We start from the raw sequence: 14,073 nt of genomic DNA on the forward strand, positions 1-14,073 counted from the left end.
AACTTAAGCATTTAGAGTCAGTAAAAATTTAGTTTTTTTGGTTTTTTTATATATTACTTTTATTCAGCAATGACACGATCAAAAGTGACAGTAAAGACTCAATTTTTTTTTTAAATAAATACTATTATTTTGAACTGTCTGTGAAAAACATCGCGATTACCACAAAAATGTTAAGCAGCAAATCTGTTTTCAACATATAAAAATAATAATAATAATAATAATAAAATGTTTCTTGAGCATCAATTATAATAAGCAAATTATAACGATTTCTGAAGGATTATGTGACATTGAAGACTGGAATAATGATGCTAAAAATATTTAAGTCTTATATTAATATTATTTTTTACTTAAAACTGTACTAAAACACATCTAAAATATGGACAATGAATAGCATATGCAGGCAGATGGAGACTCTAGCTCAACTACACAAAAACCCACCACTGCTTGATTATAACTGCATATGTGAACAGACAGAGTTCATGCCTCCTGAGGCTCTTAAAACCAATCACAAAGCAGAAAGTCCAGGTTGTCTGAACAAGTCCAAAAAGGTCAAAAATGCAACAGATGTGGTCTTCGCTAAAACTACATTATTTGTTGTAATGGAAAGTGAAGCGGTATACCTAGCTTGTTTGGGTGACAAGAGACCCTTCCACTCCACAGAAGCCAAAGGTGCACTTATACAAACACAAACTAAATTTACCAGCATTCCCTGTAGGGTAAGGTTTGACTAGTAGCATCTGCTTCCTTTGATTATGTGTGGAGAAACTTAGGCAGACCAGAAAAGAAAAGGGACCCAGAGGAACAGGGTAGTGCCAGCTAAGATTAAGGCACGGTAACCACTTTCCTGGCACTTATCACTGGGGTAAAGCTGGATCCATGATGCCAATATCTAGATCAAGAGCACGCACACACCAAAAAAATGCAAGAGGGAGAAACTGAGAGATTTAAAATAAAACAATCGTGGCAGGGGAACTCGACAAGACAAGGACTCGCACGCAGCAGCACTTTTCCGTGCCGCTTAAAACTTTTAGATGCGCAGTTTGTCATCTGGGGCAGATTATGGTGGAATGGCGCAGACACAGCATCTCTGTGTAAGTGCGTAAAGGGGCATTCGCTATCGCCACCAGCCAAGGCTACTCAAGACGTTTAACTGTGCTAAAATGAGAGAATATTGTTCACCTTGACAGCTTTTTCATCCCTGCTGCTAGGGAGCGACTTATGAATCTTTTGGCGATATCAAAGCCCTTTACTCTGGCTCAAACAGGGTCCCAGCGATGTACATTATAAAAAGCAAACTCACAGGCTTCTCCGTTCGCAAAGTCTACAAAACATGGGGATTTTGTCATTGAGTCAAGGTAATACAATTCAATCTACAGCTTACCAGATCAGCATGTAAGCTCCGTACCCATCCTCGCTGTTTGCCCCTCCATTCGGTACACACGCATTGTGATTTTCCACGCCCTCCTTTATCCAGGAGAATTGTTTCGCTGAAGGTGGAAGAAGGTCTAACAAAGAGCTTAGATTGGTCAAACAATGACAAAACCCCCTGCACATCTCTCAAATCTCTTTTTTTTTTTATTGGAGCGTTTGCTTGACAAAAAAAAAAAAACGCCCAGGCTGAAGGACACGTTGTCAATAAGTAATACCCACGCTGTATTAGCTGCATATTTAGCCATGAGAATTCATCTAAATTGCTTTCAGACAAAATCATTTAGCGAAGCGTGCTTCAGAATGTAATGGCACGTCTTCGTGTGACATTCAGCTGGGAATGTGAACTTTGGGCTTGTTCGGAGCAAGGACAGTCAGCTTGAGTCCTGTGCCACGTTGCGGAGGCGTTTATTCAGCATTTCACGAGTTCACACTTACATATATTTAGCACGAGTAACGTAATGCGTATTTGGCGAGTATGGTAATACGTTGTTGGCGTGCTGTCCTGGGGAAGGGCTCCGAGCTCGGGAATTGCCCGAACCCAGAGTATCCCCCCTACTGTGTAGTGAACTTTGGTGATAATGGTGGAGAAGGGGTGGTGGAGGGATGCTGATTAGCCGTCAAATGAAAGGAGGTATGTCAGCTGTATTTGTACCCTTGTGTTGATTAGCCTGATGGCGTACCACTTGTGTCTAATTAGGCTAAGTATCTGACGTGCTCCTCCCGAACTTTGTTAATAAAACATCATTTCACGAGTTCACACTTACATATATTTAGCACGAGTAACGTAATGCGTATTTGGCGAGTATGGTAATACGTTGTTGGCGTGCTGTCCTGGGGAAGGGCTCCGAGCTCGGGAATTGCCCGAACCCAGAGTATCCCCCAAAAAGCAATTGAGTGTTGGACAGCCGCCAGACTAAGATCCCCCCCAAATACGCAATAGATCTGGCGGTAGCTGGTTCGAAGGGTAGCCTGGATGACAGGCCGGGGGAGCCTACGAGCTCTGAGGGAGCGGTTTGGCATGCATGGGTAGGCCCCACCGGCCGCTGGTGTGAACTGCGTGGTTTGGGGCGACCGGTCAGGGAGGGCTCGAACCGAAGCTCAACGGTGTGCTCATCACGTTGGGACGGGTGAGCCTTGCCCGCCGATAGAGGAGCAGCGTCGTTAAGGCCCTGGCCAGGAGGACCCGAGTTGCCTGCAGTGGGATAGATCACGGAGTCGGCGTACGAGCCCTACTGGCCGTCAGCCCCTGCTGATCAGAGGACAGAGGGCGGAGACTTGCCAAGAGAACCCATGAAGCCTCCGACTGGAGCACCTCCATGCCGGACGAGTGGGTCCTATTGGCTTGGCAGATAAAAAGAGTTTTGGACGTCCGACAAGGACGCTCTCGCGACATCCGACGGGAGATCAAGACTCACGGCATCGAATGGATGAGCCTCACTTGCGGGCGGCAAGTACAGGAGCCCACCGGAGACCAGCGTCAACGTCCGACACGAGATCAAGACTACAATGTCGGACGGATAGCCTTGCCGACAGGTAGGGAGAAGAAAACCCGGAGACTGGGAGGGCCTCGCAGCATCCGATGGAGATTGAGACTCAGGAGATATCGGACGGGTAGGCCTCGCCAGGCGGGGGAAAAGGTGTGAGGATAGAAGAGACAGGTGGACGGTGTTCGCAGGCGGGCGAGACCCATGGCGGCTGATGGCTAGGCGCCGTCGCCCGTCGAACGGAAAAATAGGTGGGTGGCCGAGACCGACACCGACGCTCTACGGGAGGCCAATACTCACTGAGTCAAACGGGTCAGTCTCGCCGACCGTAGATGAAACGGAAAGATGTCTGGCTGGGAGGCTCTCGCCGACGCCCGACGGGGCACAATACCCACTGTGTCAGGCGGGTGGCGTCGCCAGCGTGGGACTTGAAAAGGTAAGTTTGTCTGGCCGTGAATGCGCTCATCGGCGTTCGGGCGGAGATCAAGACTCACTGTGTCGAACAGGTAAAGACGGAAAAGGTAAAGTTGGTCGGGACGCTTAGCCGCCATCCAACTGGTGAGCGTGCTCACCTGTTTGAAGGGCCAGCGGCGCTGACGTAGGAGGAAAAAGACGAGGTTGACCGGCCGGGAGGCTCTCGCGACATCCGACGGGAGATCAATACCGTGAGTCGGATGGTTAAGCCTCGCCGGTGGCGGACTGAAAACTAAGATTGCTTGACCGACCGGTATGTAGCGTTCGAGGGGTTTGATATTGTGGTGCAAGTGGACGGAAAAGGTAAGATTGTCTGGCTGGGAGGCTCTTGCCATCGTCCAACGGGGAGATCAAGACTCACTGTGTTGGACGGGTAAGCCTTGCCCAGCGTAGGACTTGAGAAGGTAAGGTTGTCTGGCCGGGAGTGCTCTCGCCGGCGTCCGTTAAGAGGATCGGGGCTCACTGAGTCGGACGAGTAAGACAGAAAGGTAAGTTGTGTGGTCGGGAGGCTTGCCGACATCCGCCTGGAGATGGACACTCGCAGCATGGATGGGTAAGTTTCGCCGGCCGCAGGATGGAAGAAAGGTAAGTGTCTGGCTGGGAGGCTCTCACCGATGTTCGCCAGGAGCTCAGTGCTCGCTGTGTCAGGACGGGTAGGCCTTGCCCAGCGAGGATTTGAAAAGGTAAGTTTGTCTGGCCGTGAATGCGCTCATCGGCGTTCGGCGGGAGATCAAGACTCGCTGTGTCGAACAGGTAAAGACGGAAAAGGTTGTGTGGTCGGGAGGCTCTCGCCGGCATCCGACCGGAGATGAAAACTCACGGTCCGGATGGGTAAGTCTCGCCGGCCACGGGATGGAAAGGTGAGTTTGTCTAGCTGGGAGGCTCTTGCTGACGCCCGACGGGAGCACAATACCCACTGTGTCGGACGGGTAAGCGTCGCCAGCGTGGGACTTGAAAAGGTAAGTTTGTCTGGCCGGGAATGCGCTCACCGGCGTCCGGCGGGAGATCGGGCTCACTGTGTCGGACAGGTAAAGACAGAAAGGTAAAGTTAGGTGGCCGGGAGGCACTCGCCGTCATCTGACTGGAGATGGAAGCTCGCAGCCTGGTTGGGTGAGACTCTCCGGCCGCAGGGTGGAAAAGGTAAGTTGTCTAGCTGGGAGGCTCTGCCAGTGTTCAACAAGCTGTGAAGATTCACGGTGTCAGATAGGTGGGCCTCGCCAAGCGTGGACTTGAAAAGGTAAGTTCTTTAAAAATGTCTGGAAGGCTCGTACCAATTTATGTGAAAATTTTTTTTTTTTTTTTTTTTTTTTTTTATATTACCCGATTAGCATCTGGTGGGCTGATTTAATGTGGAACTGGTTTATTCTGATATAGCTTTGGAAAGCTTCTGAAGACCATCTTCCTAGGGTTTGGATCTGTTGTTTGGTGAGGCCTTTCTGGGCTGCTGATGTTGCTGCCCCGATGCGAAAGGAATGGCTGGAAAATTTTTGCTGAAATGCCTGCCGATAGCAGGACTGATTTAAGATGTTTTTGGAACCAGAAGCGACTGGCAGGTTTTTTGGCCTCGTCTAAGAATAGAGGTTCGAGAGGGGATTTGGCCTGGGAAATCCTAGAGCAGAGGTACTCGAGGACAGCTTGGTAGGGTTGGATGGGAGAAGAGATTGAAGATGTAAATGAAATGACCTCTCTTAACTTGATCGGTTTTACTTTGTTTGATCCGAAAAGAAATGGTTTCGCTATCAAGAATTGTTAGGTCTGAGATGGTGGGGTTGATGACCGGATCGAATTTAGAGGAGATGGTTAGCTCTGAGCATCTCAAAACCGAAGAAGGCTAAAATGAACATGGCATCGAGTGTCCGGGCGGTATTATGGGGCTGGTAATTTGTGCGGAGGGAGTGGATACATTTGGTGAGGATGTCTAATGTAATGGGTAGTCTCGAATCGGGACGAGTCGGCCGGGATCGTTGGATTCCTCTGATCAACATGGAGGTTTGAGAATTGCTAATTTCGGGTGAGGGAGCGCCGTACATGAGTTTATGAAAAAATTGGATGCCGCTTATGTAACTTTTGATGGAATTGATTTGGAGGCCTTTGATGCTGTTGAGAAAAGAGATAAATGAGGTTATTGAGAGTAGAGAAAAATCTGGAAATGGCATGTTGTAAGAGAGGTGGAATGACTTAAAGCATCTCCATGCTGTTACGTATGATTGGAGTGTTCTGGGAGAGACAGCCTGGAGGATGGTGTCGAGTGAATCTTCAAGGAGAGGTTTTAATGGGTGGTTTACGGAAATATTAATTCTGAATATGGAGGTACTGGGGTTGGATTTTGGTCCGCCTCTGGAGCCAGCATCCTGAATTTCTGAAACAGAAAGCGAGACAGAGAGTCAGCAATTTTATTTTCTGAACCTGCGACATGTTTGGCGATTATTATGAATTGGTCGCATGCCGAGATCCATATTAATCGTCTTAGGAAGGCGTGAGGGCGGTAGAATGGGAACGGCCTTTGTTGATGCACTGAACAACTGCTTCGTTGTCACAGTGCACTAAGATGCATTTTGAGGCCCATTCGTTTCCCCATAAGTAAGCTGCTACCACGAGGGGGTAAAGCTCAAAAAGAGCTGAGGACGGTAGCGAACCTTGCAGCTGGGAAGGCCATGGAGACGCGAACCAGCGACCTTGGTAAAATCCTCCGAAACCGATTGAAGGGGCCGCGTCTGTAAAAAGTTTGATGTCGATGGGAGACGAAACGAGGTTGTTATAGAAGAGGGAAAGGCCGTTCCATTGTTTGAGGAACGTTATCCATAACCTAAGTTCGTCGCGGCATTCTCGGATAGGGAAATTAGGTCCTCGAGCGCATGGACTGACGAAGCGAGTAAGAGGAGATGTGAGATGAAGGGACGGCCTTGGGGAATGATGCGCATGGCAAAATTTAAATGCCCGAGCAATGACAGGAGTTCGCGTTTGGAACAGTGAGAGCTGTCAATGAGGGTAGAGGAGACGAGGATTATCCTGTCGATTTTCTCCTTAGGCAGAGAGACCTGGAATTTGATTGAGTCTAGATTAATGCCGAGAAATTCGATGGATGTAGCTGGACCCAAGGTTTTTCCTGGGCAATGGGGATCCCAAGCTCGAAAAACCTTTTGGACTGTGAGGATGTGGGCAGCTGGGATGGCGTTTGGAGGCGAAATGATTAAAAATCGTCTAGGAGATGGATGAGATGGGGAATGGCGTAATTGTTTGACAGAATCCAGCAGACGGCTTCTGAAAGCATGTCGAAGATTTTGGGCTACTTTTGCAACCGAAGGTGAGGCGGACGGCGAAATAAAATTTCTCTAACCATCGTATCCCGAATAAATGCCATGAATCCGGGTGGATAGGCATCACTTTGAAAGCAGAAGTGATGTCTATTTTGGCGAGCCAGGCTCCTCGGCCCGCAATTTTAATCAATTCGACTGCCTGCTCTATGTCATGGTACCTGAGCGAAAACTCTTCGAGGGGAATCAGGCTATTAATGCTTGGAGTGGTGGAATTGTGGGGAGATGACAGGTCGATGATTAATCGTTTTTTACCCGAAAATTTTCTTGTAGCTACACCAATGGGGCTGACGCGAAAGATTTTGAAGGGGGTTTGTGAAAGGTCCGATCATGAAGCCTGATTTGACTTCCTTCCGATGAGGTCGTCTCACGGTGTCAGGCTCGGCATGGGCGGATTGGAGATTGTTGCAGATAAAATTTTGGGAAAGCGCGCATACGACGCCGGGATTGAAACCGTGACTGAGGCCGGACAGGAGATATTTACAGAACTCTTTATCTGGATGGCTGGTGAGTTCGATGGCCAGACGAGAAATGTTCACGGGAGTCGATAAATAATTTTTTGATTTTTTATTCACAGCTTTAGACACAGGGCATGTGACACGAGCGTGGGCTCCACCGCAGAAACTGCACATATGTAGGTAACGGCATCGCTGTCTGATGCATTTTCGATTATTAAAAGCGAAGCATGGCTGCCTGTTGTCCGCGGCGTATGAAGCTGATTGTTCCTGGTCTGAGAATAGCGCTGTTGCTGATCTTGGGACGTAGCTGGTGGATTTTGTGGAGGTGGGTTCTGGGCATGGAGTAGCCGACGGATTGATCCGTGGGCAATTCGTGGTGGAATGAGCGACCGACCTGCACACGGCGCACGAAATGTTCCTACATCCTAGAAACACCCTGTTGTGGAGATCTAGGTCGAGCGCCCCAGTAGGGGCATTGGTTCCACTGCGCAACTCGGACGGCGCATTTTGCCGAAAACAGTTTGTGATAGGTGAAAAATGCCCTCCTCCGTGGGACAACGCGAGTTCGGCTATGATGGCCAGGTAGTCATTAAGCTCGCGTCGCCTGTGAGGGAAGACTGAGCATATGATCTCCGTGAATCGACTGAAAGCTATTGCAAATTCGGGAAAAGAGAGTATACGGGATGAGAGGGGATTGGGGTTTTTCAGCGTGACTGAAAAGTCCCCGCAATCTATTTGTCGATTGGAATCGGAAGTTGGCAGGAGGGAAAGGAGTAAAGGGAGATCGACGTCTGCACCTGCTAAAATCTGTGCTCGGATGTTGTGAGCTACTTGTGGGGGTTCCGTGGCGATGGCGTTTGGGGGGACAGGCATGGGTGTGGCGGTGAAGAGTGAGTATGATGGTTTCGCTTGGAGGAGAGCGTTGTAGGGGGCTGGAGGCGGAGCTGTGTTTGGCAGCTCGTGCGGCCAAGCGTTTGCCTGGGCTGCGATCCCTGAGCTGGAAGGAGTAGGCTGTGGGACTGAATGGGGAGGCCACAGCGGCCAAGCGCTTGCTTGAGCTGTAATCCCCGGGCCGAAGGGGGCGGGCTGCGGGGCTGAATGCGGCTGCCCGTGCGGCCAAACACGTGCTTGGGCTGCGGGCCCTGAGCTGAGAGAGGCCGGTGGCGGGGCTGTGTAAGCCGGCCATTGCGCCAAGCGCTTGCTTGGACTGAGGGCTCTGCGCTGAGAGAGGTGGGCATCGGGGCCGAGACTGGTGGCGGAGGCGGCCAGACGCCCGCTTGAGTGGTGGGCCTCGGTATCGCTGAGGAGGGAGCCGCGACGGAAAGCTGGGCCGCCGCCGGAACCTCGCCGGGCCTTGCATCAACCGAATCCGGGGCACGGCCTTGGCTTGCTGATGGCCTAGTGCCGTTGTTTGATGTTCTTCGGGAGCTAATCTTGGAGCTGGAAGAAGGTGGGGGAGTCCGGCGAGGCGTGACCGTAAGTTTACTGCAATGTTTAACAGCCTTTTGGGTTGGGGTGGTTTTAGGAGAGAGATTACTTGGTTTGAGGTTCTTGTATAAATCATATAATTCCGCTTTGGTGAACTTGCGTGGGGCCTGGATGTCGGAGTTGGTCAGTGCCTGCCTCAGACTTGCCACTGTCCATTTTTCTATAGGTGGAAATGCTGGCCTAGTAGACCGATAGGAAGACGCCGGGAATCGGCTGGGGTTCTCGCCGGAGAAGGCGAGTGTGTGCCTGGGCGTTTTGGAAGGCGAGTGGCTGAACGAGTCGAAGGCCGCCCGAGAAGGAGCCTGGGGCTCGATTGCATTGCTTGGCAGGGAAGTAGTGGTCCTGGAGCCGGTTGGCTGTGGTGATGCGGCCGGGGGAGAGATGGAGTCATCTCCTGACGAGGAATATCCACTGTGAGACATTGTGAACACAACAGACGGGTGAACCAGATGCTGATTAGCCGTCAAATGAAAGGAGGTATGTCAGCTGTATTTGTACCCTTGTGTTGATTAGCCTGATGGCGTACCACTTGTGTCTAATTAGGCTAAGTATCTGACGTGCTCCTCCCGAACTTTGTTAATAAAACATCATTTCAATCACCCTTTCCAGATCAAATCAGTGAGGAGCTGCAAAGAGATTATTCTTGAGATCTGTTCCAACTTCTATTTGCACCGTGATTACTTGGAAATGTTCTGCGGATGGTTTTTAGGCATGATATTCTCTTATTCAGTAATAACAAAGCTTTTCCAGAAACACTCTAGGACTCCCAGCGGTGTGCGGTATAGTATAGGAGAGCTATCAAACACACACACACGCGTGCTTTTTCTAGGTATTTAAAATTAACAGCAGGGGGTGTAAAGCAACCGACGGTGAGAGACAGAGCGAGAGAAAAAGAGATAAAGACAGGAATTGACTTTTTGCCATCCCCCAGCGTTCACCCTCTTCTCGTGTTCATTACAACACCATTATCGTTTTGATGTTACCCCCTCCTTTCCTACATACTGTCGGTTTGGTTTTTTAATGTGGTCATTCGGCTACAAGAATTTTTCAACCGAAGAGACATCCATGTCATTACCTTCAATAAGGGTCATTTCCCATAAGGAAAAGGGAGGGATGGGAATGTTATATGGAGTGACTGGTGAACACTACATAAACACAGACCCACTTCCCAGCTCCCAATCCAAGAAATTACGCCGTATGTGTGTGAAATATCCAATGCATGCAGGAAAACACAGGCTTCGACATGAGCTGTGCTTGTCTGTATGACCTGATGTCTCATTCGGCCCTGCTAGAGGCCTCATTATACCTCACCGCTGGTCGTTGGGAGCATGGCATTCAGTCTGACACTGGAGCTGAAGGAGGAGGAAGTCGGGGCTGTTTAGGAACTCGTTCTCATTAAGAGCTGTGTGTGTCACTAGGGAGACTTTCTGCTCCTAACAGCCTCCAAAAGTAGCTGCGCTTCAACAACGGCCACACAATGTCTCCATCTGCAGGGAGAGCTACACCTCCTCCTTCCATCTTTCTTTGCCTGTCCGCATTGTCCGTCATTCACTCTTTTTTTTTTTAAATCTCCTGTCTCCAATCTGTGCGCAATGTGGTCTGTGTTTGTTTAAACAGTCAGATATGTTTAGCCTGGACAACGACAGGAACAGTGAAAGCAATAGCTCTACTGACAGTAACAAGTTCCTCATCCTGTGAGGATGCAAAATTGGGAGCGAGCTGCCACAGTCACGAATATGTCAGATTTGGCTAATGCTCCTGGAGCCAATATTTCCTGAGTGCATGTTCAACACAAACAGCGGCTCTTGAGGGACAGGTAATCACGGATGGTAGAAACTTCTATCTTCCATCCCATCATAAATTAATTATGATGAGGGATTAAAGTAAACATGAAACAACAATTGTAACCTATTTTGTGTTAGTATTGTCATGCATTTCTAAAATAAAATAGGAATATCTATCAGGAATTTGATTGGTTTGCAAGAAGTGGTTTCAATACTCCAAAAATAAAATGATAAAATTTAACAACACAGGTAACACTTTACAGTAAAGATCAATACTTTAATGTCGCGATGAAGTAATGTTGTATATATTAAAACTGTAAAGTTGTATAACTTAATGATTAATGTATTATGAACGAATATGAATTAACAATGAATAAAGTAATTGTGTTCATTGCTAGCAGTGTTGTTACTGTTAACAAAAAAAAAATTTCATTTTAAATAAAGTTGAAATAAAGTAATAAATATTAGATTAAAAACGTAAACTTTTAAATTAAAACTACTGCAATTCATTGAAAAATAAACTGAAGACCTAAAATTAATAAAACTTGAAAATAAATAAAAGCTAAATAGAAATATTAAAAAACAAACAAATTAAATGACAAAAGTACATAGTTACTATGTAAAATTTAAACAAAACAACGCAATAAAATATTTTATTAAAATATTAATAAATACTATAATAGTATGTAAATGACACAAAAATATTAATTTGTGTATATCCAATATCTCAGTTTTTTTTTAAATTTAAAAATGTTTTCAATGTTTTAAGAATGGTTTAATTTTGATTTCATGTGGGCTCCAATATTTTGAAACAATTTTGAAAACTGCCAGTGGTGCTCACCAGTGATGGGCAGTAGCGTCGCTACAAGTAGTGACGCTACTAGTTTAACTACATTTCTCAGTAGTGTGGTGGTAGCGTCGCTGCTTTCTGAATCAAATAGCTTTTCAGTAGCGAAGCTCTATTTTTGATCAAGTAGCGCGGTAGCGTCAAAAAAAGCTAGCGTTACATTTTCCAAAGCATTTCTGAAACTCAAGCTCAAATCAGAAATATAACAGGTAAGGATCACTGATCCTGGATCAGTAAGTGACGCTTCCGCCACTAAAGCTCGTAACGCCATTGGTTCCTCAAACTGTCAGTCAAACCTCATTACTCCTCTCGCCTCTCTCGTGAACGAAGTGCAGCGCGTTTGGAGGATCTCAGTTTGTCTGCAATATGAAGGTAAATAAAAGAACTGTTGATTGAATAAGTACAAATAAACACTATATTTATAAAGACTAATGTTTTTTTTGTTTTTAAGGAGCAGAGAAGAGTATCTTAGTCTATCATTTGCCGTCGAGTCACAGCCAAATAGCTTGTGCGAAGCGCTAAATCTTTTATAATACGATATTTTGAACAAATAAGAGAATAAACTGAGCGACAGAAGACTGTATAAGTTCATGAAAATGTAAATGCGATGCATGTACTGCCTCTGATGCGGCTATAATGACAGGGCAAAACATTCGCTGGTCAAAAACTTCATATTTGAACTTGATTTTGGTGAAATGTTAATAATATAATGACACATGCAACGATGCAAATAAACGTAGCCTATCTGTAGGCCTATACATTTATATGGTAACACTATACAATAAGATTTCATTAATGTATTAACTAACATGAGTGAACAATGGACAATACATTTATTACAGTATTTATTCATCTTTGTTAATGTTAGTTAATGAAAATACAGCCGTTCATTGGTAGTTCACGTTAGTTTACAGTGCATTAACAAATGTTAACAAACAACTTTTGATTTTAATAATGCATTAGTAAATATTGAAATTAACATTAAGATTAAAAAATGCTGCAGAAGTATTGTTCATTCTTAGTTCACGTTAACTACACTAGTTAACTAATGTTAATTAATGGACCTTATTGTTAAGTGTTACCCTTTGTATAAATGTGTCTGTATAGCCTACAATAAAGCCACAATACCAACTACCAATAGGAAGTTTCCAGCCGACAGCAAAAATGTATTTTGCCATTGTCACAATATGAGGTAAATCCGGCCCTGTACATGATACTGATTGTTGTTGCCAAATTGGTTTGGAGCAGTTGTTGAATAAACAATCAACCTGAACTATTATGCCTGTCTATCTGCTTGACTGACAGTTTTATTGATCACTTAGAGAGCATTGACTTGGTATGATGTTGGTTCAGTATAAAAATTTATATATATTTTTTAAAGTAACTTAGATGTAGTAAACTACCTTTGCCATGTTGCTGTAGCGTAGCTTGCTACATTTCTCAGGGCTGTAGCTTTAGTGTAGTGAAGCTTAATTTAATGAAGAGTAACTGTTAGTTTAGCTCACTACATTTTCCAAGTAGCTTGCCAACACTGGTGCTCACATGGTCAAGTTCAGCCCTTCAAGTTCATTCCACATCACTTCCTGTCCTCGCTCTATTCATGATCTATTCACATAGTTTAGTGATAGTTTATTTGATTTGAAACGAATAGCTGTCACTAAAGTTCTCTTAGTGAACCGCTCATGACTTTTCTTTGAGGCCGGTTAGTTTGCATCAGCATGGGGTCAGATTATTTTCCTCTACAGTGGCACTATTCTAAAAAAAGAACTATAAAGAGTTGCTGGGGAGGGTGAAACAATCTTTAAAAACAGTTGGGAAACTTTATAACTCTTTGCAAGTTGAGAGAAAGGGAGCGCGGAGGCTTTGACAGAAAGCACAGAGGGACAGCCACACTGCTGGCTTCCCAACACGGAGGACGCACAAATGAAACGGAGAGAGAGAGAAGCATCAACCTCTCTGCACAATCACTTCTTCAACTACAACACAGTCAAGCACAGCACAAAGAAAACACATCTGCATTCCCCGGATCAAATCGTACTTTCAACTCTTATCGTAAATAAACGTATATGTGCAAGACATCAGTGGCTTCCTCTCTCATAAGTTATAGCAGTTTTGAAATGGAAATTAATCTGAAATATTCTGAAAGGTCATGGCATGCATCATCCCAAGTCATCTGTAGCAGTATGTGCCATCTCCATCATGATAAAGAATTTAAGGCAGGTCTAGAAAATGAAAGAAATGTTTGACTTTTGTTAGCTGGTGAAAAAGCTTTCACAGTCTAGCCTTCTTCAAACCATTATAGGCAAAGAAATGCAATGTTATATTAACCTATGGTAACAAGACTTGTCAGCTATTCCTTTAACAAGAATTTTAAACCCTTAATACATCATGTAATGGTATTCCTTCAGAAATTCAGAACAGCTCAATACAAATCTCATCTCTGTAAATTTGGCAGAGTCCACAGTAAATCAGATAGCAACTTGCAATATGTTAACTTACCCACTTGAGACCAGATCTCCGATTTTAAAGAAATGAAAACAGAGCTGGTGCATGTTCAAGTGGTGTTATACTTTAGCAGAGAGCGAGACGGTAGGAGGTTGTGTCAGACTTTAGGTGTGCTGTGGAATCGGTCCAAACAGGCTTCCCTAATCTCTGCTGAGTGTGTTTGTTTGTCTCTGAATGTCAGAACGCCTTCGGGGCAGGAAGACAAAGTTCAAAGCAATGCAGATACACTTTGTATACGAGTCCAACTGTTAGATAAAACTGACACAGATTTACAGAGCAAATCCAAAT

At 45.7% G+C, this 14,073-nt stretch overlaps 2 protein-coding genes across 17 annotated transcripts in view; both read right to left on the bottom strand.

The window, feature by feature from the left end:
• Positions 1-14,073, bottom strand: part of camta1b (calmodulin binding transcription activator 1b) — a 332,021-nt gene that overhangs the window by 294,411 nt on the left and 23,537 nt on the right. The gene's annotated exons all lie outside the window — the stretch shown is intronic.
• Positions 5,227-8,849, bottom strand: LOC131549778 (uncharacterized). The gene is made up of 2 exons (XM_058792248.1): positions 7,959-8,849; positions 5,227-5,748 (listed from the first exon to the last, which is right to left on the bottom strand). The coding sequence occupies exons 1-2, from the start codon at positions 8,723-8,725 to the stop codon at positions 5,682-5,684; spliced, it is 834 nt and encodes a 277-aa protein (XP_058648231.1). The 5' UTR covers positions 8,726-8,849; the 3' UTR covers positions 5,227-5,681.

The sequence above is a fragment of the Onychostoma macrolepis genome, chromosome 11 (genome assembly GCF_012432095.1).
Source record: "Onychostoma macrolepis isolate SWU-2019 chromosome 11, ASM1243209v1, whole genome shotgun sequence".
Lineage (NCBI taxonomy): Eukaryota > Metazoa > Chordata > Actinopteri > Cypriniformes > Cyprinidae > Onychostoma > Onychostoma macrolepis.